The 23,522-nt window shown below is 37.2% G+C and overlaps 1 protein-coding gene across 1 annotated transcript in view; it reads right to left on the bottom strand.

Moving 5' to 3' along the window:
- FRS2 (fibroblast growth factor receptor substrate 2) overlaps positions 1-23,522 on the bottom strand; it is a 51,888-nt gene that overhangs the window by 8,674 nt on the left and 19,692 nt on the right. The window contains exons 2-6 of the mRNA XM_036401725.2: positions 9,926-10,031; positions 7,462-7,553; positions 5,408-5,594; positions 2,180-2,338; positions 1,219-1,382 (exon numbers count right to left, since the gene is read on the bottom strand). Of these exons, the coding sequence (XP_036257618.1) occupies positions 1,219-1,382; positions 2,180-2,338; positions 5,408-5,594; positions 7,462-7,527 (576 nt within the window). The 5' untranslated portion in view covers positions 7,528-7,553; positions 9,926-10,031. The remainder of the gene's footprint in view (positions 1-1,218; positions 1,383-2,179; positions 2,339-5,407; positions 5,595-7,461; positions 7,554-9,925; positions 10,032-23,522) is intronic.

Raw genomic sequence — 23,522 nt, 5'->3', positions numbered from 1 at the left:
ATACCTGAGCTCTTCTGTGAGGGCTCCTAACAAATCCTTTCCCACAAGACAGTTCACAGCCCTCTGCTCTGGCTACCTTCTCTGGTTTCCAAAACTGTTTGTTGTCACACATTAAAGTCTTCCTAAACCACATGACATTTATAAATTTGACTGTCATTTTCATCAGCAACCTGAATGATGAGAGAGAAGTTTTCAGTTGACAGTTTTCAGTCTTTCCAGACTGGCAGGGTTTCCACTGAGAGGGATCTCTAGAGCCTAGAGAACCGACCTCAGAGAAACCTTATGAAGTTCAGCAACAGCAAAAAGAAGATCCAGTGCTTGGTATGAAACAACACCAACAGTACAGGCTAGATACCAACTGATTATTATTATAAACCAAGTTATTACCATTAATTCAGCTCTCACAAGACTGAACCTGAGCTCCAGAGTACACGACAGACAGCACCGTTCTGAGGCTAGTGCATTGGAGGGCCATGACTAGAGCTGGAGCACATGACATACAAGGAGAAGCTGAGGACACCATCTTAGTTCCATTTAAGAGAATGCAGGGAACCACCTAATAGCTATTTTCAACTACCTAACAGAGAAAGCAAAAACAGAGCCAGACCTTTTTTGGGGATGTTTAGCAAAAGGTCAACACCAGATGTAACAGGCAAAAATCTGATAACATTAGAGAAACATTAGAGAGAAATTATTTCACAACAGCAGTGGTGAAACACTGGAACACATGGCTCAGATTCTGTGGAATCCCCTTGCCTGTAGTATTCAAAACATGACCAGGACAATGGTCTGTGAAGTTTTCTCTAACTTAAAACTTTGATATAGAGACTGGAGGTCCCTTCTAATGCAAATTATTCCATGACTTCTATTTGGCAAATAGAAGACTTACATATAAAGAAGCTTTTTGACCAGGATCTCTCATTATAATGTACAATTACTCCTGTTTAAAAATAGTTACTGAATTTTTTGAAAAGAGTATAATGCAAACACATACCTTCTCTATCTTTTTATTTTATATAAAATATAAATTCCTCAGCAAGCCATTCTACAAAGTATCATTTTAAAGAGGCAAGGCAAACACTTTTCTGAGGCAGTTAAAATACTGTAGGAATACTTTACACCTGATACTGAAACGCAAGTGAAAGCCAACAGAACAATCATTAGAAAAATCTGAAGTAATGTAGAAGCTCAGTTGTACAAAGGGAAAAAACCACTCACTTGCTCCTCTGCTACAAGTAAAGGATGTGTTGATTCTTCGCCGACAGAGGGGAGGCGTGCGCTGCCGACAGAAGGGTGTCTGCTGGAAGGGTGTGATGAAGCATCTCCAAAAGATGGGTACCTGGGATAGCCGTTGGGTAAACTCTGCGCATTGAATCCAGGAGCTGGTACAATTAGAAAACAGCCAAAACCATATTAAAATAGAACATATTACTGTATATGAATAAGATATAAAGTATCTTAAGTTTAATTTTCAAAAGAGAAAGTAAAATATGTAAAACAATATTAAGTATTCACAAAGCTCAATTTTGCTTAGAGGAAGGAAATGGAAAACAGAACAGCATCCCAGTATTTTCCAGAACACATTTATGAAGCAGCCACTGAAAACTAGGTGTATTACACACCCAGTAAACTCCCTCCAACTTCTCTTTCCCCCATTAACATCTCCCCCTGACAAACAGAGACTCCTTTATCTAAGCTTCCATTTCTCTGAAATCATCAATAAACTGGAATTCCTAGTTTCAAATATCAAGCCATCTGCCTGAGATTTCAAAAATACCAGAAAATTTTAGATAAATACTTCACTCATCCTACTCAGAGCAAAAGAAAGATTCCAAACCAACTGCGCATGTGATTTAAACAGTATTTTTCCCCCTATTTAAAAATTTGAAATCTTGCCCAGCATTAACATTTCTCTGAAATGCTACAGGTAAAGCATGTTAACATATCATAAAGCAATTCAATAGGTGTATTCATAAGTGTTCTTATGCAACAATTAAGTTCCCAAAACTTACTTCTTGAAGATAATCCTCAGCAAGTACCTCGAGAGAATGCATTACTACCTCTTAGCTTTAAATTAGCCTTCTTTTTAATTACTTAAAGATTAAATTCAAATCAAATGCTATTTTCAGCTAACTAAATTACATTCAGGTATGTCATCTGACAGTAGAACCATACTTACTGGTAGGTGTTCGAGGGGTTCTTGGTACTTCCAACTCAGTTTGATGATTATTCCTTTCTACTACTGGTTCTTCTACCACATTTATGCTGTTATTCTGCATTATCTCTTGTAACATGTTAAATAGCTCTTCTGCCCGGGCACACTTAAAGGCAAAGATTCCTATAAATACATCCAAAAAAAAAATCAAAACCCTGTAACTCAGAAACATGCCTTACAATATATATAACTTGCAAGAAATAGAACTGGAATCCACATAATGAAAACCTGTTAAAGAAGCAAAAGTGTTACAAAATTTTTATTGCACCAAAACACACAAAATTACTGTGACAACCTTTAAAGTGGTTATCTAATAGAAGAATAAGGTTCCCATGCACCAAAAGTTAAATAAGGAACAGAAAACCAGTTCAGTTTGGAGCAAAAATAAATTTTGAGTGCTAAATGAGGGGAAAAAACCAAGTTGGTTTTTGTCTGTTTTTTTTTTTTTAAGCTAATAAAAAGGATACCTGTTAAATAAATATGTATTTAAAAAACATTAAATGAAACTACGGTGGTGCTACAAAGGTGTATTTCCTAAATCAGATTTCTATTAAACTACCACAAAAATAAGATACCTGCACAACAGAAAAGGATTTAAACACTGGATATAAATTCAGCTTCTTTAAGAAGACTAAAATTAAAAGCTAGTAGGACAAACTGTGTGAAACAGACAGTAACAAACTAATTGCTTTAGGCTAAAGGATAGACACAGAGCACAAAGTTAGCAGCAATACCGTGTATTTTGCATGTGTATTGTGCCACTTTGCCTTTGAACAGCAGGGAGTGTCCCAACTTACCCTCACCAGCAAAGTCGCAGCTTTGGATTATTCTTCCATTGAAAGCATGAAGTTAAAGTTGACACGCTTGTTAAACGTGGGTGCAGGTGCTCATTTTTTAAAGTGAGTATTACAATCTTAAAACACTCTTTACTGAAAAGTACCTACCTATATAGCCACTTCTGCAAGTGCAGTTATGTGAACATGCTGGCAATTACTACCATCATATATTTATTTAGGGATGCAGTGCTGTGGCAGATCAGAACCACCAGAAATGCTTCACATGGCAGAAGTTCACACAACCCCAGCTGGGAATACACCAAATGGGCTACGAGGAACAATGCTCAGCTATTAATATGCAGCTGCTGCACTGAATAAGCTTCATGTTTGCAACACTGCAGCTATAGATCTTCTACTACTCTATGTCCCTGACCCCTAATCCAGCCATGTACAATAGACATGAATGTGTAATATTACACATAGAATGTGTAATGTTTTGTATATTTCTGAACATTCACACTGGATGTTTGAATCTTAATGGACAAACCCCAGAATTTTTTAAAACTCTAGGTTCATAAACTTTAAAAAGTTCCCAGTGTGTTTCTGAGAATTTCAGCTGCATTTAAATACATTCATATTAAATACAATGTGAACTGTCACACAACATGGTGACATACCAACTTCTCCAGGTTTTATATCCTCAATTATCTGTTAGATGTGGTCCAAAGATGTGTCTGCAAGGGTTTTAATACCTAGCACAAACTCAATGCTTCACCATCATTGCTTCTCACAGCTTAACAATAGAAATAACTTGATATTAAAGGAAAAACAGAAACAAGAATACTGACTAATGTAAGAAGTTGCTGGGCAGTATTCAGGGAATTCTCAAATGAAAAACTTCGTCACCCCATGAAGTGAAGATGAAGTTTTGCAACTGTGCCCACAAAACCCACTGTAGGTCTCAGGAACAATGTTCCATTGCAAAAGGGCAGCAGAGAACATTTTCTGCCAGATTTCTTTTTTCCCAATATTCACAGTATTTTACTATTACATAAGGAAGGCAAGAAACAAAAGAGGGAGGAAAGGGTTGCTGCTTACACAGCCTGCCTAATCTTGTTTATAAAAAAAAAAAAAAGGAAAAATTAGAAGGAAAGTGGAGAAGTCAATTAGACTTGGTGTAAGATTTTGCAGACTTGCTAATAGACTGTAGAAAATAACCTTCAAATTAGTATTTCAATTAAGTATTATTAGTATCTGTTTTCAATGTTCAGAAGAAACAGTAAATTCAACTGCAAAACACATTAAAGTTATTATCTTCAAAACAAATTTTATTACTTTAAGAATGATGAAAATTTAGTTTAGTATGGAGTATATTGCAATGTTTGAAATATCTCCATTTCTCATTAGGAGATGAACTGAGAGTGCCTTTTAAACTCCCATGAAAAAAAACCCTTTTCTTCCTTTACCTTCGCTTGGACAATGAATATTGAATAGGTTTATATGTGATCCAATTCTTCCATCTTTTTGACTTTTTAACAGTGAAATTAAAAAACAAAACCTGTGATTTCTGAATGTCTAAAATTATTGATAAGAACACTGGTAAATGCCAAAAATCCAGAAGAACATTGGAGCTTAACTTCACAACATATGAGTGCATAAGAATTCCAAGCACACACAGCTATTTCACAGTAGGAAGATGCAAAACAAGGCTGAGAGCTCAACAAAAACAGCTCAGTCCCTCAGGGACTGCTGCAGGGAAGAGAGAAACACCTGAATATTCTCAGAGGGAGCCAACCTTGGCCAAGGCAGGCATGGTCTGGCTACTGAAAGGTAACCATCTTTTTCTGATGAAAGCCACTCGAAAAACAACTGAGCATAGCTGAAGTATACACACCTCATATAAAACCATCAAAATTTGAGAATTATGTCATTGATATTAATGAAAGTGGTATTTGCTTTAGGAAGAGGATGAAACACCAGTGCATTACTGAAGACAATAATAAGCTGGGGCCAGCCATCCTGTTCATATCAGTGCTCCAGGCTCTTAAAACCTTAAAAATAGAGAATTTGTTGAATTCTGAGGGCATTCCTTCACAGTTTCAGATTCTACTGCCTCTCCCAGAGGTCAAGTCAACCTCTGAGGCAGGAGAATTTCCCTGTCAAAACCACCTCCTAAGTTGACCAAAAGAATACTCACATAGAACCTTGAAGTCCTCCAGATCTACAAATGCCAAAAAACACATGCAACTCAAATCCTCATTTTACCAGAAGACCATTCCTCATAAGGTAATTGTTTTCCATAGACCACATTCACATACAGAACTATAGCCTTTATAACTCTTGCCAAAGGACTGGCAAATATCTTCCAACATCAAATAAACTTGCAAGTAGCTTTATATGCAAAATTTCCACATACCTTGTCCAGTTTGACACCTTCGACCACTTTCGAAAGAGAAAAGATTTGAGTCATAGCCATAGCGACGGAGACAGAGGTAGTGCCATTTGACAGAGTCCCTTTTACGGGTGTACAAAACTAGTTCTGTATCTGTAAGTTCCATTATGCCAGAACCCAGTTCATTACCATCATCATCCACATTAATAACCTATAAAAAAGAAATTAAAAAGCATTAGGTAATTACTCTTTTGAGAAACAACACCACTTCTAATAATCTTAATGCCTGGCTGGTAGACTCCATCTGTGCTATCGTATTAGTTACAATCCTTGAAGTGAATGTTTAAAAAAAACAATAAAAGAGCTTCACAAACTAGTTTCTGTGCTATCCTAACCCAGAATTCAGAAAATTAAAATAATACTTATTTACAAACAATACAAAGGAGGCTGCCTAACATTCCTGTAAAATCTGACGAGAAATTTAAAGTAGAAGAGATTTGCAGGTTAAATATTTTTTTAAACTGGCTTTATGTACATATTCTAGTATTCCCACATGGATAAGGCATACCTCAGATAATGGAATCTTTCAGAGCCCCATTTCTGAAAAAAAATATTTGCTTTGTCATATAACTCTGCTTACAGTTGGGAAAAGGAATGAGAAAGGGTAAGTGGCTCCAAGAAAAAGCTTCCTTCACACACATGTATAGCCTTGCACTGTGCTGAATCAACCAACAGTTTTAGACATTTTGTTGCCTTTTTAGCCTTGCACTGTGCTGAATCAACCAACAGTTTTAGACATTTTGTTGCCTTTTTAAAGTCAACAAATAATTCAAATACCTTATAGTTATCTTGTGTGAAAAAATGTATATAAAGCTAAACTCTTGCTCTTTCTGCTTTTAGGCCAGTTTTGAGGTCATCTGCATCCTTTATAGAATTTGGACAGTATATATTTCCCCTCTATTTTACCTCACAATGCTGCTTTTAGTAGGATTCTTTCTTAATCAGTAAAAAAGCTACTGAAAAAAATCCCTACGGAATTAATGTAACTCCTTAAAAAATACATTTTCAACTTGAAATCTAGTTAATTGAAAAGAATTAGGAATCGTTGCATCTGCCTGTGAGGCTTATGCCCATTTTCCTCATTTTGCAGATTACATTCCTTCATCTCTCCCTCCCCTACCCCTCCGCTAAACAAACAATAGAGAAATTCTACAAGGAGAAAAATAGGAACTAGTTACACAAAGTGATGCATAAAGAGGAAGAAAACAGAAATCTATTTTATCCTTCAGCTTTCTTACCTGATAATATTAAACATTTCCAGAAATTCCCATGGCTTTAAAGCTCATTTCATGGTTGCCCTAAGGCAACACATGAATCAGTTTTCACTATGGAAGCATTACATTCCTTTGTCAACTCACAGAGACAGTTTGGAGCACAGAAGCAAATCCGACTTGTGTGACCTATGCAAAGGTATGTTGACTTACAGTCACCGACTTCAGCTGCTTCATGCTCAACATGTCAAGCACATGAACGAGTGTTCACAGGCTTATAAATTCCAGAGATTTTTGAGACAAAAGGGCACTTAGAAATAACATTTCTCCACATAAAGGATAAAAGTTTTCAAAATGTATAATCAGTAGCGACCTTCAAGTCAAATCAGCAGTCCTAAAATTTTCTATTGATGATCCCACATTCAGGTTCATAATCACACTTCCCCAAAAGCTACTGATTCCCTTATGCTAAGGACTCCTTTCCTAATGTAACCTTCCATAGGCAACACTCCTTACTTGGGCTCTACCAACTGAAATGGAGGTGGATGAAAATCACAAGCCTCTTCTCTTTCCTGAAGATCCAAACTGTCCTAGCAAGGCTACCCTGTCTAGGGAATTCCTGTCACTGCTGAGAAGAGAGGGTTTCTCAAAGGCACAAGAGAAACCTGTAGCCACAGGCACCTGCAACTGCAGTGTTTCAGCTGCTCAGAAATTTGCACTCCATTTTCATGACTTGTTTTTTAATCACAGATGTGGTCTGTAAGAAAACAAAAAAATAGTTCACAGCACATCACACTGGCTGCATACCTTAAACTTGTTTCGGTGGTTATCTGGGACAGTTTCTTTATCTGGACAGCTACAACAGCTACCCATGACTTCTTCAGAAGACCATCTGATCTCTAAAGGAGAAAAAAAAACCAACCAACAAAATGATCATTTAGTTGAAGTAAAAACGAAGTAACATCAACAAACAAGCCAATGCAAATTACTCTGACATACAATTCTTCATGATGAATCTTCCAGTCGCATTTAATAAAAAGTCAATGTAGATACTACAGATATAATGGTTAATTTGGATTTGACAGTAAGGAGTGGCAACACGGAGGCAGTAAAGTCCTACCAATAACTCACCTTGAGGTTACTACCAAACAGACTCATTTGATTTGTCACCTTAATTCCCACAGTAGCACCTTGGGGGAAAACAAAACCCAACCACTTACTGTGTAAGATTTGAATTTCCTAAACCAGGCTTTTACACAAGGCAGCTACCTAGATTCCAGTTCCACCTAAATGAGCATTCCCTGGCTCAGGAGCACAGCACTAGAGACACACCTAGAAGCCCTGGGCTGTAGCAGGTTAGCAGGCACCGGCAACACAAAGAGCCCATATGGCTGCCCTGGCTTTGGCAGCTCCGGGTTCCAGGCCTGCAGGCAGCCCTCTGCTGGCAGCCATGCAGTAAGGCTCTGTGCTTCCAATTTAGAGTATTTCCCATATGGCAGCGTATATCAAACTATGTAATCAAAGACAAGGGAAGGAAAAAACCCCACATCCAACACAAATATTTTAAAACTTGGGGTTTCCTTATTTCTGTAAAGTTCTATTTGGATTAAATTGTGTTACACATTCGTTTTAAAACAGTAAAAGGTGGTAACACTGAACAGCATGGCTAAAGTAATGAAACAAAAAAACCACCTTGGTATTTTTTGTATTTTCATTTAAAGACTTCTGTGTGTATGGCAAAACTTTCACAAAACAGTTTAATAAAATGTTCACAGGACAAAGTTTTGCAACTTGCTGTTTCATCCTCTACCACCATGAAATTGGGTTAAGTCTCACATTTCTTAAATACAAGAAAGTCTGAAAAAGAAAACTTAACCCATTCACATAATTTTTATATTGGATAAGAACTAAAATTTCCACTACACAAATGAAAAATCCTGGAAGAGAGCTATTAAGTCAACAAGAGATACAACACTAGAAATCAAGAAGAATGAAGACAGTATGGACTGATAAGTTTTCCTGACTAGAGGGAAAAAATCCAATGTTATCATCTTAAGAAAATCATGACTTGGTTTCTAGACAGGCATTTGTATTAGCATGCAGCAGTAGTGTTCACATAGCTCTTTACACTGCTAATGGCTAAGATGCAAAGAATACAATGAGGAGCAGTTAACTTTTCCACTTTTTTTCATCAGAAAAGCCACTCAAAAGAGATACTCCTACCCTAGAGACTGTATAAATCAGCCCCCAAGAATCCCCTGCAGAGGTAACAACACTGCTCCAATTAATCCAGTGATAAAGAGGCAAAGTACCAGACACCTATTCAAAATCATGATTCTTTAATATCATTTCTGTCCACAACATGAAACATGCATTATATTGACAAAGATTTTTTCCCCAACTCAAAATAAAACTGGGCATTGCTTGTTTGCTTTTACTGCTGCAGAGAGAAGCTATGCTACACACAAACTTTTTTTTCTTTTTCCATTGTGAAGTTTTGAAATTTTTATAGTGGTAGTAGTAGCAGTAGTAGTAGTTGTTCTTTCTCTTCTGTTGAGAAAGGGAGATACAGGTAGTAACACCTGATCCTGGTTTCCTACCCTGGCACCCCTCAGAGCCTCACTACAGTAATGTTCAGATGTTCCTGTCAGCCTACTGCCACGGTGCTGTTTACCCTGGGAATCCCCTGCTATGAAGAGCAACAGGTGACAATAGCCTCAGGGCAGATTAACAGGGAATACTCTGGTCCATACAATGTACTTATATATGTGCCTCAAGCAGCCTTAATAAATATGCATGCACTTAATAAAGCCTAGACTGAGACCTCCTCAAATGTTTTTTGTAGTGAAAACAGAACTACATAGCTGCATGCTGTTAATATCAGACTTTCTATGCATTCAGCATGAAATAACTGACCAAGTCTGTTGAATACAGGTGCCTGCTTCTTTAAAAAAACTGAAAAAAAAACAACCCAGAACTTAAAATGCAACGCACTTTGGAGAAAAAAAAATCACTGGAGTTGCAAGAAGAAAGCTGCAGTATATTGTGTATATCAAGATTTTTGAAGCACAGCCTCTGTACCTCAGGAACAACAAAGAAAGGGTATGTAATCAATAATCATACAAGCTTGTTATTTTGTCTCAAGTATGCGCTAATATTAATATTTCAGAAAACCAAGAACTGAAATGCTGCTTCAAAGGAGAGATGTGAACAAAGGCTATGAGGAAGAAATTAAACAGCTAGGGAACTGGCAGAATTAAAAATCACTCACCTAGATTTGGCCATTAATATTCCCAGCCTCTGCTGCAGCATCAGGGCTTCTGTCATACTCAAAGTGTCATGCTGTCTTGTCACAGAACTAATCATTGGACCTAGAACTAGAAGGGTAAATAAAAATAACATTTTTTCCCTTGTTTTTAAGATGACAGTAAACTAAAAAAATACATGCTTTTGTTTATAATTATTTTGCAAGTATTATGTCAAGCAAGGTCTTCACGATGTTTTAAATAAGACTGAGCTCTGATTTGCCCTGACATTTCAATGCTATGGAAGAAAAAAATCTGGCACTCCTTTCTGCAATGCAGCCTGTCACACTGGGGACTCCATTCATTCTCCACTCACTGCATAGCCAGTTCAGTGTGGAAATGACAGATGTGAAGCTCCCGTTATCCTCAGTGCATATCAACCCAACCCAACGCAAACCACAGCAGACAAACAGAAGAACAAGTACAACTCACTCTATTTAACTCCCTCTTGCTTATCCTACTGAACATACACAAATGCTGACTTGTATGGCTAACACATCACCCTTTCTCTGCTTCCCTCATGATTCTGGCTCCATGACATTAACCATAAATTGCTTGCTTTTACTTCCCCACCCCCTGGATTATTCTCACACTAGCTATCCACTCACATCTAAGACTTAAAGCTAACTGCTGCTTCCATCATGCTAACAGCTGGCAGTCTCTGTTCTCAGTTTGTAAAATTGCCAAACAAGCACTTGATGTTTCCTTTGATGCTGCTTATTAAACTCAATAAAAGGGCTAATTTCTCAGAATAATACTTTATTATTATGTCTATGCAAAGTTCTTTGAGACCACTGCAGCTTTGCTTATACATTTTTTACTGCAATTCTTTGTATTCATCAGCTGTCCCCAGTCTTGCCCCTGGATTAAAATAATCTTGGCAAACCAAAGCTCTCTGCGTTTTTGCATAACATCACATGTAATGTAGTCCTAATTTCATCCCAGGTCCTAGGCATGATTACATCAGTTGCAGAACCCTCTTACTTGTGAAGGGATTGTGCAAGAGATTACCAGAAATTCAACACTGGCAAATGCAAAAATAACACTCCTTGCAAAGTAGCTCTATCTGTTAGGAAAGATCAGGTACATAGTCATGCAGTCCAATGGAAACTCTAGCTGACAGCTATCATAAAGCAAATGAAACATAACTGTTTGCAAAGACTTAAAAGTGCCAAACCAAAAATACAATTCTACTGTATGAATCCATAGCATACCCACAGATGTAGTAATGTATGCCATCAGGGCTCCCCTATCAAAAAAAGGGAGTAAAAGCAGAAATATGCTACTTAGACAACTCTGCCTGAAAAAAGGAGCACACAGAGCATGAGTACAGAATTATAGGTGACAAAGAGAAGATAAATAAAGCACAACTATTTTCCACATGCAACCATTAGGGAACAGCAGCTGACATTATTAAGGGGGGGTTCAAACACATAAAAGTTCTTTCTTGCACATGATCTGTAGCTAAGCTTTGTGATCTGCAATGTCTTGTGGAAATGAGTTCCAAAATGTTAAAGATTCAGAAAGTAAATTGGACAGATGCAAGCTCCATGAAGAACTTCTAAACTCAAGGATGTCTTATCTTGCTCAAAAAGTCTCTAACGTGCAGATGCTTAGAAGGGTCTTAAGGAATGATCACAAAATGTTCCTTCTTACTACTCTCTTCCCTATATATTTACTATTGGCTCTCAGAATTTAGTATTTACTGTCAGAAACAGGATACTGGACAAACTGATACTTCAAGTGTGACCCAATAAAGCCATTCTGATTAACATATATGGATGATCAACTCAAATTTGTGAGTACTCTGCAATAAGACATTAAAAAAAGGAAATAATTAACAACTTATACTTAACTTGAAACTAAACCCTACATTTCACAAAGGTACCAAAAGGTAAACTTATTGAACTGCTTGACAGAGATGTATTTTTGCATACAGTTGTGTACCTATCCCTCTGCAAGGTCAAGTTTTGGTTATGGGATGACCCTACCCAATCAAGCTGGTATTATTAAGCTGTGGTTTCGGTCAGGTTAGATTTCTGCTGGCTTAGCATACCAAACCAGCTAGCAGAGAGTATAGCAAGTGCCAGAGTCAGCTGGGGACAGAATCACAGCCTTACTCACATCCACCCAGTTTTCAGAAAAATTAGCCACTTTACTAATGACTGGGATTGAAGTTTACCAAATCCCCTACTAAAATTTTCAGAAGATGCAAATGGAAAGAGGGAGCAGAAAACGTGACCCACCCACTCTGGTGAAATCTTAGGCAGTAGTCATTAGAAAAATAATTAAAATTAAAATGTTCATAGGCAAGCTATCCTAATGCAGGTATGTTTGCACTAGTCTTTACCTTGGTATTTTTCTAGCACAGTTTTAAACCTTTTACATGGTTTGGCTACCTAAAGCAGAGTAGCCTATTTCAGTTACCTAAGAATGATTCCTAAACAATCTAAACAGAGTTTTATAATGGATTAAAGAAAGCACACAAACTTGCAGCACCTAACTTCTTTTAAATGTAAAGCAATAACAAAATTCTCCAAACAGTTGCTTCCAATCACAAGTTGGCTGTTTATTCAGTTCGGGACTTTTTAAAATTTTCCCAGATTGCAAAATATTTACCCAAACTTAAATATACAAGAAGTAGACATTTCCACAGTCACAACCCTAAGTTATGTCTACAATGTCAAATTTAGTAGCTGTAATTTCCCACTCACAAAGCATGAGTGATGGTTGGGTGCAGTCCTGCAAGGAGGGGGAAAGGGATGGAGGGTATCTTCTGCTTGTCCCTAACACATTCATTACTGCATTGCAAGGTAAAAATCCCAGGCAAGAGAAACCAGGACCAACACTCATCTAAACCTTGTTAATGGGAGTGAAAGGAAGGAACTGCTGTAACTTCACTAAGATTTATTTCTTGGCCTTGTGAAGTAAAACGTGGCTCTTTCCCTCACAGATTAAGCAAGGCCAACAAATTATGCTAATCTCTCAGAAGTTGAGGACGACAAGGCATCAGTGTAAACAAGAGTAGATACTTTAAAAAGAACAACACAGTCAAAAGCTTGCAGATATTCTAACATTTGCAATTGTGCAGTCTCTCCAGGCTGGCAATGATGAGAACAAGGCATGTATTTCCCTCGCACAAGAAAGGCCACACGGACATGCTGCTATCCTACTCCTCATTTGCTCAAAGTCACCCCATTCAAGTCAGCTCAAGGTTGCAAAGCTGATCTAAAAGCTGGTTTTAACTTAGTTCTGAGTGCTCTGGTTGCAGAATCGAACATTAACTTCAGGAGATATTTTCTGTACACATAAATTCCTCTCACAAACCTCCTAAAAATCAGGCAGAGAAAGAACCCCAAACCATAGCACACCTCAGAAGAGGCAGGGAGAAGCAAGGGTGCCTTGTCTGTTAACCCGTTTTTTGTACAGTCTTTTCAAATGAAGAAGTGGCCTTCCAGAGCACGAGATTGCCACAGTGCTAGGCCCTCTGCTATGTCTTTCCATTTAGTCATATGTCATTCCATTTAGAGTCCAAACATTGCCTGTCTAAACTACATCTAGACACTAGGAGTAAATATCACATATAATGTGCTAGACAATTGAACACACTGAAAGAGGCAAAACTAACTTGGTTAACTTCCTCCCAAAGTTCAAAATTCCTGGCCCTCAAGAATTTGGATGTTGACATTTCTAGAGGGATTCAGAAAAGTATCCCAAATTTAGTATTACAGCAAGCATCAGTACACCTGCCCATCCTGCAATCTCACATTCAAATACTTGAAGAAATCACAGCCAAATCCCTACAGATACATTCTAACTCCTCATCTCAGTTTCTGAGCACTTGTTGATGTCAATGGTTTTTCTACAGCAGGTGATAATTTCACCTGGAAAGTGTTGACTCAGAGATTAAATTGAAACTGAGAGTATAAATCTGAACATTTCAGGTTATTCATAGAAAATTTCTAAGTAACTCATTACATGCTCTCCTCATGAACCAGAGTAGTCACTACAGCAAAGCTCCTTTCAGCTTTCCACACAAAAGAAACTTGCCATGAAAGTGTTAGACAGCAGACAAATAAGATAAACCAATTTCACATATAAGAAAAATATTATTCAGCAAGACAATTACTGTTTTATTGGCATGCTATTCATTTCAGGATATAGGTGAAGGATGTTGAATGGTACTGCAGTCAGTCTTTTGAATTTTGCTGGTAGCTGAAAACTGCCCATTTCACAACTGGCTAATGCAACCAATTAAATGGATAACCTCTGTACCAAATGTGATATATCCTAGGTCTTTGGAGTTGTGATGTAATCCATGCTGGCAAATTCTACATGATTTAAGAAACCTGGTATCCTACTCAGACTTAAAATAACCTATACTTTGACCTTCTGTTTATTTTGGCTAGCACATCTTCACTGCCATGAAGCCAAGTTTTTCAATTGGAAAACAAAATGTTTCTGGTACACGGGACTCCCACGTCCCAGACCTCACATGTACATAAGAGATGAAGCACTAAAATAAAGCTAGTAATTATTGAGTGTGGCCTTAAAATCCAAGAGCTTTATTTCCCCAATGGTCAAAAAAAGAACTTCTTTGCTTTATAATTACCAAAAAGAAAAAAAGTAACATCTGTACATCAGCAAAGACTGACTTGAATGTTTGGAGTCACAACAGACAAAAGAGGTGCCAAAGCTGGAATGTTGGCCCATGGAAACACAGGGGTTTAATGGCATATGAGTGTTCAGAAGAGCAGGGAGAAACCCCATGAGAAATACAGCAAAAGAAGCACAAAATGTTCTCCTTGCCTGCCCACGCCTGCCACCATCATTCAAATCAACTCATCTTCTTGCAGGTGTTCTGGAAGGCTCTTGCCTTGCACAGTCTGACAAACAGCAATGTAACAACAATTCACACCCAAGAAGCAAATGTGTTTTGGGGAGAAGGAGGTTTAATAGTAAAGCAAACTGAACCAGGGTCAGACATAGTCCTTGCCCTTCATCCACCTGGCAACAATTACTAAGAAAATTAATATTGAAGGTGCCTCAGTACCTTAGAAGGATGAAAAAAGCAGTACTAACAAACCATAGCAGAGTTAAAAACTACAATGAAGGAGATCCAAGAAGAAACTAAACATGCTGAGAAATAGTTTGGTGCCACTGGCTGCAATTAGGGAAAACAAGGTACTAAGGGTTGAGGTGAAGCTGCAAAATCTAGTTTATAACTTTGCTTATGCTAACAGGTGGAGTTTTCACTCAATATTTTTATTAAATGAGCATGTTGTCAGACTTATGATTAAAACACAGCAATAAATGTATACCCCTTTTCTCTCTTTAGCCCTTTCCAAAGGAAAAAAACAAAAACAAAACAACAAAACTGACATAACCCAAGCTAAACTGTAAAAGCTTTCTGGCTCCAATGAAAACAAAATTATTGCAACCACACACCAGCTTGAGCAGACCAGCTTGCCATTTCAGTGCAGTGCCCTCAGAGCCTCTTTGAACACGCCCTGAGGAGGCTGATGCAGGATCACACCAGAACTCGCCCTCTCAGCAGCATTCCTTTGCCGGCACCTTCTGCTGCTGCCAACTGCCTGCTCCTCAAACTCACAGGAGACTTTTTTTTCCTTACTCCTGCTTTTTAACACTCAGATCACCTCACAACTTGACCTATTTTGCTGTATATGTTTCCACATATTTGGATTCAAAATGAACAACTTTTTATTTCATATTTATTAGAGCCATATAAAAATATCATTTAATAAAACTAAAATTGAATAAAATGAAACACTGGAGCCTTGTTGTTTGTTTAAATACAGAACTAGCAACTGATCTTGAAAAGTCATTATGCAAAAATTTGAAACGGTATGCTACTATTAAATTAATTCTTTACAGTTCTCTTTAAAAGTGATCATTTCAGCAAAATGCTCAAATTACGTGAGATAGTTAAACATTTGCAGGAACACTGTTCAACAGTAATTCCTTAAAAAAACCACATGCTCATTCTGACAGAAAAGCTTTTATATTCACCACAATTACCACAGAAGTGAAGATTAAAGACCAGGTCAAGTAGCTGAGCTAAGATGAGCAGAGAGAGAACTGCAGCAGGCAGCAATGTTGTGCCAACTCTAAATACTTCATGGCGTTTAAGACCAATTTACATAACACCAATCCTACACCTCTCCACTTTGCTCTAGCATGACATTCTAAGAACTGCATTCCCTTATCCTGAGATGTGGTACCCCCATACTTAGGCCTGTCCCAATGCAATATAAAGGGTAATCACACATTTCACTCAGGTACTAGGTTGGTACAACTGCTCTATTCAACAAGTGCACACAGACACACATACACATACAGCCTTAAAAAGGAGTTTCAAACTTTCACCTCAGTGCATTTTGAAAACTCTAGGTTTTCAGTGAACATGAACAACCTCAGTGCATTTTGAAAACTCTAGGTCTTTAATGAACATGAATCTTGAACAGGAGCACAAACGTTCCTGTTTGCTTCACCATCCCCATTTGTCCCTCTGAGGATGTGGGACATCGTTGCTTGTTCTACTCTTTAATCGCTCTCCAAAAAATGATCCTCTTACGCTACACTTCCAGAGAAACAAGACTTATGTTTTACTTGGTATCATTTTAAAAACAACTTACACACATGCAAATATTTTCCAATTTCTTAGTAAAACAATTTCTCCAGATCCACACCACCATACTGTTTCCTGTGAATGTCTGCCAGATTAACTGCATCCTTTTAAAAGAAATAGCAGAACATCAAACTCCAAACCATGACATTAGGTTAAACAGGCAAGCATTATAAATTGTTTTATTCTTGGAAAATCTGAATCTCTTTTAAAACATCCTCTAAGAAATCGCATATACTGAAAGCATCATTTTTACACAACAATAAACCAGCAGAAATGGGACTGAAGTTTTAAGAGCTGTGCTATGGAAATGCTTTTTGGATACAGGATCAAGGAGTAAGGCAAGGAGATGGGAAAATATAGTGGAAGGCTACAATAATTAAGTAATGGGGCCAAGGAAGAGAGAGAATCTAGCTTAATTCTTGAAAAGGAAGCCTGACTTGAAATTGTTTAAATATTGAGTCAGTTCTCCAATATTTAACCACAAATGCCTTGTACAACTTGAGGCCTGCTACTCTTGCCAAGTTTTCAAAAGCCAGTAAAGTGCCAAATCTTGTCATTAAGTAAATGGCATTGAGTTTATATTTTGCAATATTTTAATCCTTGAAATATTGTTTGTTCAAACATTTCAGTAAGGGTTAAGTTCTGCTTTCATGTTTTTGACATGTTTTACACACAATTTTCTAATACATTAATAGAAACTACTCTGGAAAGCCTACGAGGTCTTTCTTACTGAAATTTTAAGCAGATTCAGCAAGAAGTTATCAAAGCTGAGACCATGCCACTGTGTTTTATTAAAATAAATAAATAAACAAACACAGGTTGTATATCATTTTAGTATGTATTCTCCATACATGCCCTTGTTCATCTATCCATTGTTTCCACTACCAGCAAGTTCTCAGCACTTGGATACAGGGAATCTGGCCTTACCTGAACATCAAGCTTTTATATATGGTTTTTATTTCTTGGAAAACTTACAACCAAATCCTCCCAAGATCTCATTAAAGCTATTAAAAAATAGCTTGCCTTCTTTAATTACCACTTTTCCATTTTCCACACAGAACTCTTCCCATCACTTCTGAAGGGCTCACAATTTTCTTAGTTCTGTTTACATATCTCCTCATGTGCTTCTTGTACATTTTTTTCTTCCCACTTTAAGGAGACACTCTAATAATCATTTAAACTTACCTACCCTGTGGCCCCATATCACTACATAAAAGGGAAAGATTAACAACAGCTAGTTAAACCTCTAAATCAAAACTATGCAGGTTGGTCACTGAAACAAAATCCACAGTCTTAGGGTATCTTTTGTCACCACTGAACTGCATCTGCCAAAAAGCAAGTTTAAATTAAATTTATTTTCTTTGTATTCACAGTGAAGAAGAGCATAAAAACACTTAGTTAATGTGGCTGATTTGCTACATCATGGTAACTTGATTGAGTAGATGTCTGTCTGTGCTTTGGGCTACACCAACTCATTAAAATTCTGATTATTAGGATGTGTGTGGCAGATTTAAGTAAAACGCAATTATATCACATTTTTGAATCCAAGCAATTATTTTCTCTTTTTCATTGCTGAATCTCTTACAGTCAGTTTTATGTCATTAAACAACTACATCTTTGAGTACTTATTTGTTAGTGATTTAACATCCTCCCCACTAGTCTAGTTGATCCATGCCCTAAAAATTATTTTTCTATTTGAGATGGAAGCTACTAAATACCAGTTTGATCTACCTGTACAATGGAGAGCAAAGCTTCACTAAGCAAAACAACCTTTATTCATAGTCCTCCATAATTACCACAACTAAAAGGTCCACTTCCTTATATTATACTTCCATGTGTTTAAAAAGCTCCATTTAGGGTCTTAGAAAGTGTGTCCTTCTTGATCACTGCTGAAACACTACAGAAACATCTGTATTAGCCTACTTCTCTCAATAAAGAGCCCTACAAAGATAGATTCTGTTGTGGATGATTTACATCACATTTGACAACTGCTGTTCAATGTTAAGATCAGGCACCATTTTGTTCTAACAAAGAATAAATATACCTTTTTATAAATCCATATTGTCTGCTTTGCATAACTGTCCTTTTAGTATTTTTAAAAGCTATAAAAGTACTATTAGGAGAATATGTATCAACAGAAATGTGGATGTCAGCCCATGCATGTCAATATCCACACACCAGAAGAAGGAGCAGGACAAAGATTAAAGCTTAGCTCACCCAGATAAGGAAGAGCACCAGGAGTGCTCTAAGGAATTCCCACAGGAGTGCTCCCAGCAGCAAGGCCTGATCAGAACAGCCACCAGTGGAAGAGCCTGCAGCTAATACAAGTTTGCATCTTACTGTGTATATTGTTCCCTTTCCTGTTACCACATCCCCAAAACAGACTACTGACACATATTTAAGACATATAAAATAAATTAAACAGAAAATTAACAGATGCCCCTCCTGTGACTCATGGAAGCTGAAGATTAAGAAAAGCATATCACAACATCTCATGATGATTAAAACACGTAAAAGATCATGCAAAAATCATTCTGGCATTACCAGTCAATAAAGATGCCAGAAATGCCAATAAGATTTTACAGCTTTTTTCTTGTCCTGTGTCATTCACAACAGATGCTGGCTAAACCACCTTGGCACAAGTCTGGCTGCATGGTGAGCAAGTGGACCCAAGAGTGCAAGCAAATTAAATCTGTCAGAGAATGCATCTCAGGTAACTTGAAGATCAAAGAAACAAATACCACCTTGCCCTCCCATAGGATCTTGCACTGAATTATGTTAAGCTATTCTTCCTAAAAAAGATAAAACTCAATCTCTGATTTCTATGATAAAATAACTGTCATAGAACCATTGGTTTTATTACAAAGTTAGTCTGAGTAACCACTTGCTCTCTTTTACTTTTCAACATAAGGAATTGTAATATGAGAATGAACATATGGCTTGCAAACACAGCCATTATTTAGAATTCCTCAATACCATCAGCTGTGGACCTCATTATTTGCTACTATTTACATAATTAATTTTTTTCCCCTCGGTCACCTTTTTGAATTTCTATTACCAACTCTATTTCCTGGAAGAGTATGGCCTGAGATGACAGGATTTGAGATGGTGGAAAAAGGGAAGGAAAAAACCAATCTGATTTTTTTCTTCTTTATGAAAAATTTAATTCCTCCCAAGACATTACTGTAGCTTATTCTTCATGCACTTTACTGTCCCATATATTTAGATTGAAAGACTCTTTGTACAGTGAAGGTGTCCATTTTGAAGAAAGGATGTTTTTAGTCGACTCTGTGTGTCACATGACACTTAGAAGCACTGGGACATTTGACTACACAGAAAAATCACATTCTCTTTCCTGCACTGAAATTATTTCCTATTGTCATAAGTGGCAGATATTTAAGGATAAAAAACAACCTTTTTGGATTTTCATTTTCATAACACATGCATGTTTTCTAATCAACAACTATGATGCCAGAATGTGTGCACTACATGCTCTCACAAAGCAATCATATCCATGATTTGGATTCCTAAGTACCTATGAAGACTGAATAAGCAAGAGTGACACAACTAGGCTTAAAAAAAACCAAAAAACAACCTCCTAAGTGAAAGGCCTAAAGAAGTGCTCTGAACTTTCCCAGCACAGGCACAGTAGCCTTAAGTTTCAGCTTCAGACTAACTTCACACACCTTCTCTTCTCCTTGGCCATGGGGAATTCCAAGCACTGCAGAGTGTCAAATATCACCTGAAACACTGGAGCCCTCAAAGCCTGCATACAGATGTTTTGTTTCTCCAGAACTGCATTCAGTGGTGATCTCTAAATACAAGTTCACGCTGGCTATATGTTTCTGTATTATTTTTGTGCCTCAATCTTTTGTGCTGCAAATTTCTGTAACTTCTAGATAATAAGAAAGAGGTTGATGTAGTTTAAATACCACACTGAAACTCCAAATCCTTTTGCATATAGAAAATAAACTGATTTGATTTATAGCTAGCCCTTGCCCATCCATTTTGTTAGCATCTGATGGCTACATTGAATGCCCATTTTCTCTCATAAAGAATTAATTCTAGAAACTGCTGAAGATGCCAAAACTCTACTACCATTACTAACCATGACAACATCAAAGCAGCACCCACAGCACTCTTTGAAAATGCTATCAATTACACAACAGGGTCTTATCTTTACTTGGGACTGAAGTCTCCAAAATTTACCGTCCACAGCTATACAGTTTGTGCTTTTTTCTAATGAACTTCCACAGTGGAAAACATATACATTTGAAGCTAGGGGGGCCAGCATGTGTAGAGTACTCTAGATTAATTCTTCATATTTATATGATTCTCTCTTTCACAAATCACTACTGAAACTGATCACACTCTGTGATAGGCTATGCCAGCTGTGCTATTTAATGGACAGTGAAGTAGTACCACTTGGCAGAGATCATTAGCTTATAAGGTCCAAACAGTAGCTCTGCTGTTAAGTTTTTATTATTAAACTTCAAAAAGGCCTTGCAAGCAAGAAACCAAAACAAATGGAATTCTGAAGCTCTGAAAACCCTGCAGACCTCCATGTGAGTTGTCGATTCTGAGGCAGTATTGCCTAAAGCAGACGAGTTGTCTCCTTTATGAAGAGTCCCTATTCATAAGTCAGCCACCATCTCCTAAACCAGCAACCCTCAAAATGAAGCTCACAATCTCAAGGTTCATTTCATCTTCCCATCCCTCTTTTTCTCTCCTGCAGTTCAAGCAGCTCTTTGCAGGAGGCAATGAAGAATTGCAATGGGATAAACTGACTTATGTTCCTCCTCCAGCTAATACATCTCTACCTATATGTATGTAAAATACCATTTACTTCTACTGAGAAATAAAATACAAAATAATAATAAAATCCCATAACCACCTGAATTCCAGCTGTCTCAGGTTTTCCTTTCCAGATTTCTATATTTTTTCAGTTACCCATCACTTCCAAACATCAGCAGGTCACTCATAACTGCTCATTGTTTTCCTTGCTCAGCTTTTTTTTTTTAACCTGGACCAGCTTCCTGATCAGGTTCACCACATGAACAGTCAAGCACAAGTCAGGGGCTGGCACTGTTTACACCGACAGCACCACAAAGAGAAATGCTCTTTGAAACCCTGCCTACAGATACATCTTTGTAGATACTTATTCCATGTTCCAGTTAAGTAATCAGTCAAATCTTACTGTCCATGAAAAGCCACAGAAAACCTGAAACAAAGGACAGAATAAAGAAGAATTCAGATTTAGGCAGGTTCTGCTAAACATAATAATTAAAAGTTATGGTTCTGACCAATCCACAGGACATGGAGCTTAATTCTAAAGCAGTTGCAGCAGGATACCACTCCAATACAACAATTTTCCAGAAGAGGACAGGTAAGTTTAGTTAGATAGTTCAATCAGCCAACTTGCTGTTTCAGAGTATTAGAAGTCTGCCCAAAAAGGACACAAAACCCAGTCACATTTGCAGATGCTGCAAGTACAGCCCTTTGTGGGTAAAACTCTGCAGTCTCTAGCAAACCAGCACCACTTGTTTAAAAACATGAAATGTAATATGACTTGGCACAAATCCCATTTAAATAACAAACCCATAAAGCTTGCTGGCACTTACTTAGAAAGGAGTGGAAAGAAAACAAAATCTATTCTAATTCGCTCAATTCTAAGAACTAGATTCGTATGTTAAATGTAGTATTTATACATGACTCAACATCTTAAACTAGACTTCAAGTACAGAGGAACGTAAGCTGAAAACCAAATCCAACAGATAACTGACTCACTAAGCCCCTTCTAGATTGACTGTCTAGGTGAAAACTCAAAGCAGTAACATATCTAAGTACTGATTTCTTTTGTTATATTTCTCTACTCCAGCTTATTAGCATTTCTTCAGTGAACTATATATTTTACCAGCTGTTTTTGAAATAAGGGAAATTGCTTCTTACCATTGTTAACATTCAAAACCCTGTAAAGTAGTTACAGCATCTTCTCATTCCCTATAGCACGTTTCAACTGCTCAGGGAAGTCCAAGGAATGATACACAAAAAGCCTAAACCAGCTAAACTGAACTACCACTGTCCACAGAAGAGACTAGCTTTTACTAGTTACCATAACAAAATACAGTTTTATTGTGTGAAGAAATGCAGTTATTTTTGAGGTGCTCTCTTGTGTCTGAGAGACATGGGATATTACCAGATTCCTGAGCTGTTTTATCTTAAACAAGTTCTATGATTAGAAGTTACAGTTAATAAATATTTACACAAAAAAATATTGGCTACATGGAAAAAAAGTTTACACTTTAGGTAAGTAACTTAGTTTACACTCAAGATGAGATAACTTGATAGAATGTTTGAAAATGAAAAAACCTTCTAAACCATTAATAAGAAAAACTACCAAATAATTAAACACAGAATAAATACATGATAATTAATGTCTGCAGTAAGATGACAAGAAAACTGGTGGAGCTTTGATGTCTTGAGCTCCAAGATCAAGGTTAAAAAACTTTCTGGAATACATAATTAGGTAGAAAGTTAACAGGTTGCAATAAATGGGTGAGATGTAGTATCTTATCAGAACACAAAGGAGTCAAGGTAGGTTCATGCACGCTAGTCTTAAGCAACTTATAATAAAGAATAAACACTGGCATTAAAAAATCCAACCAAACAAGAAAAAAACCCTTTCTCCAATACTTACTGATTTTCGAAAGCAGTTTCAGAATAAAAACTACATTTGAACTTTGTGCTGAAATATATTCCTGGCAAGAACTAAATTCCAGCACAACACCATGTGACATACTAGACTAACATAAATTACAGAAGCACTTACTGAGGACCTTAAAAAATTGAACCATGGAAATAAAACCAATAAACACCAATATTTTGAAAGTATGTGGATGTTTGGATAGAAAAAT

Source organism: Molothrus ater, chromosome 5, assembly GCF_012460135.2.
Source record: "Molothrus ater isolate BHLD 08-10-18 breed brown headed cowbird chromosome 5, BPBGC_Mater_1.1, whole genome shotgun sequence".
Taxonomy (NCBI): domain Eukaryota; kingdom Metazoa; phylum Chordata; class Aves; order Passeriformes; family Icteridae; genus Molothrus; species Molothrus ater.
Note: the sequence above shows the minus strand (reverse complement) of the source record. Positions and strands in the feature narration are given on the sequence as shown.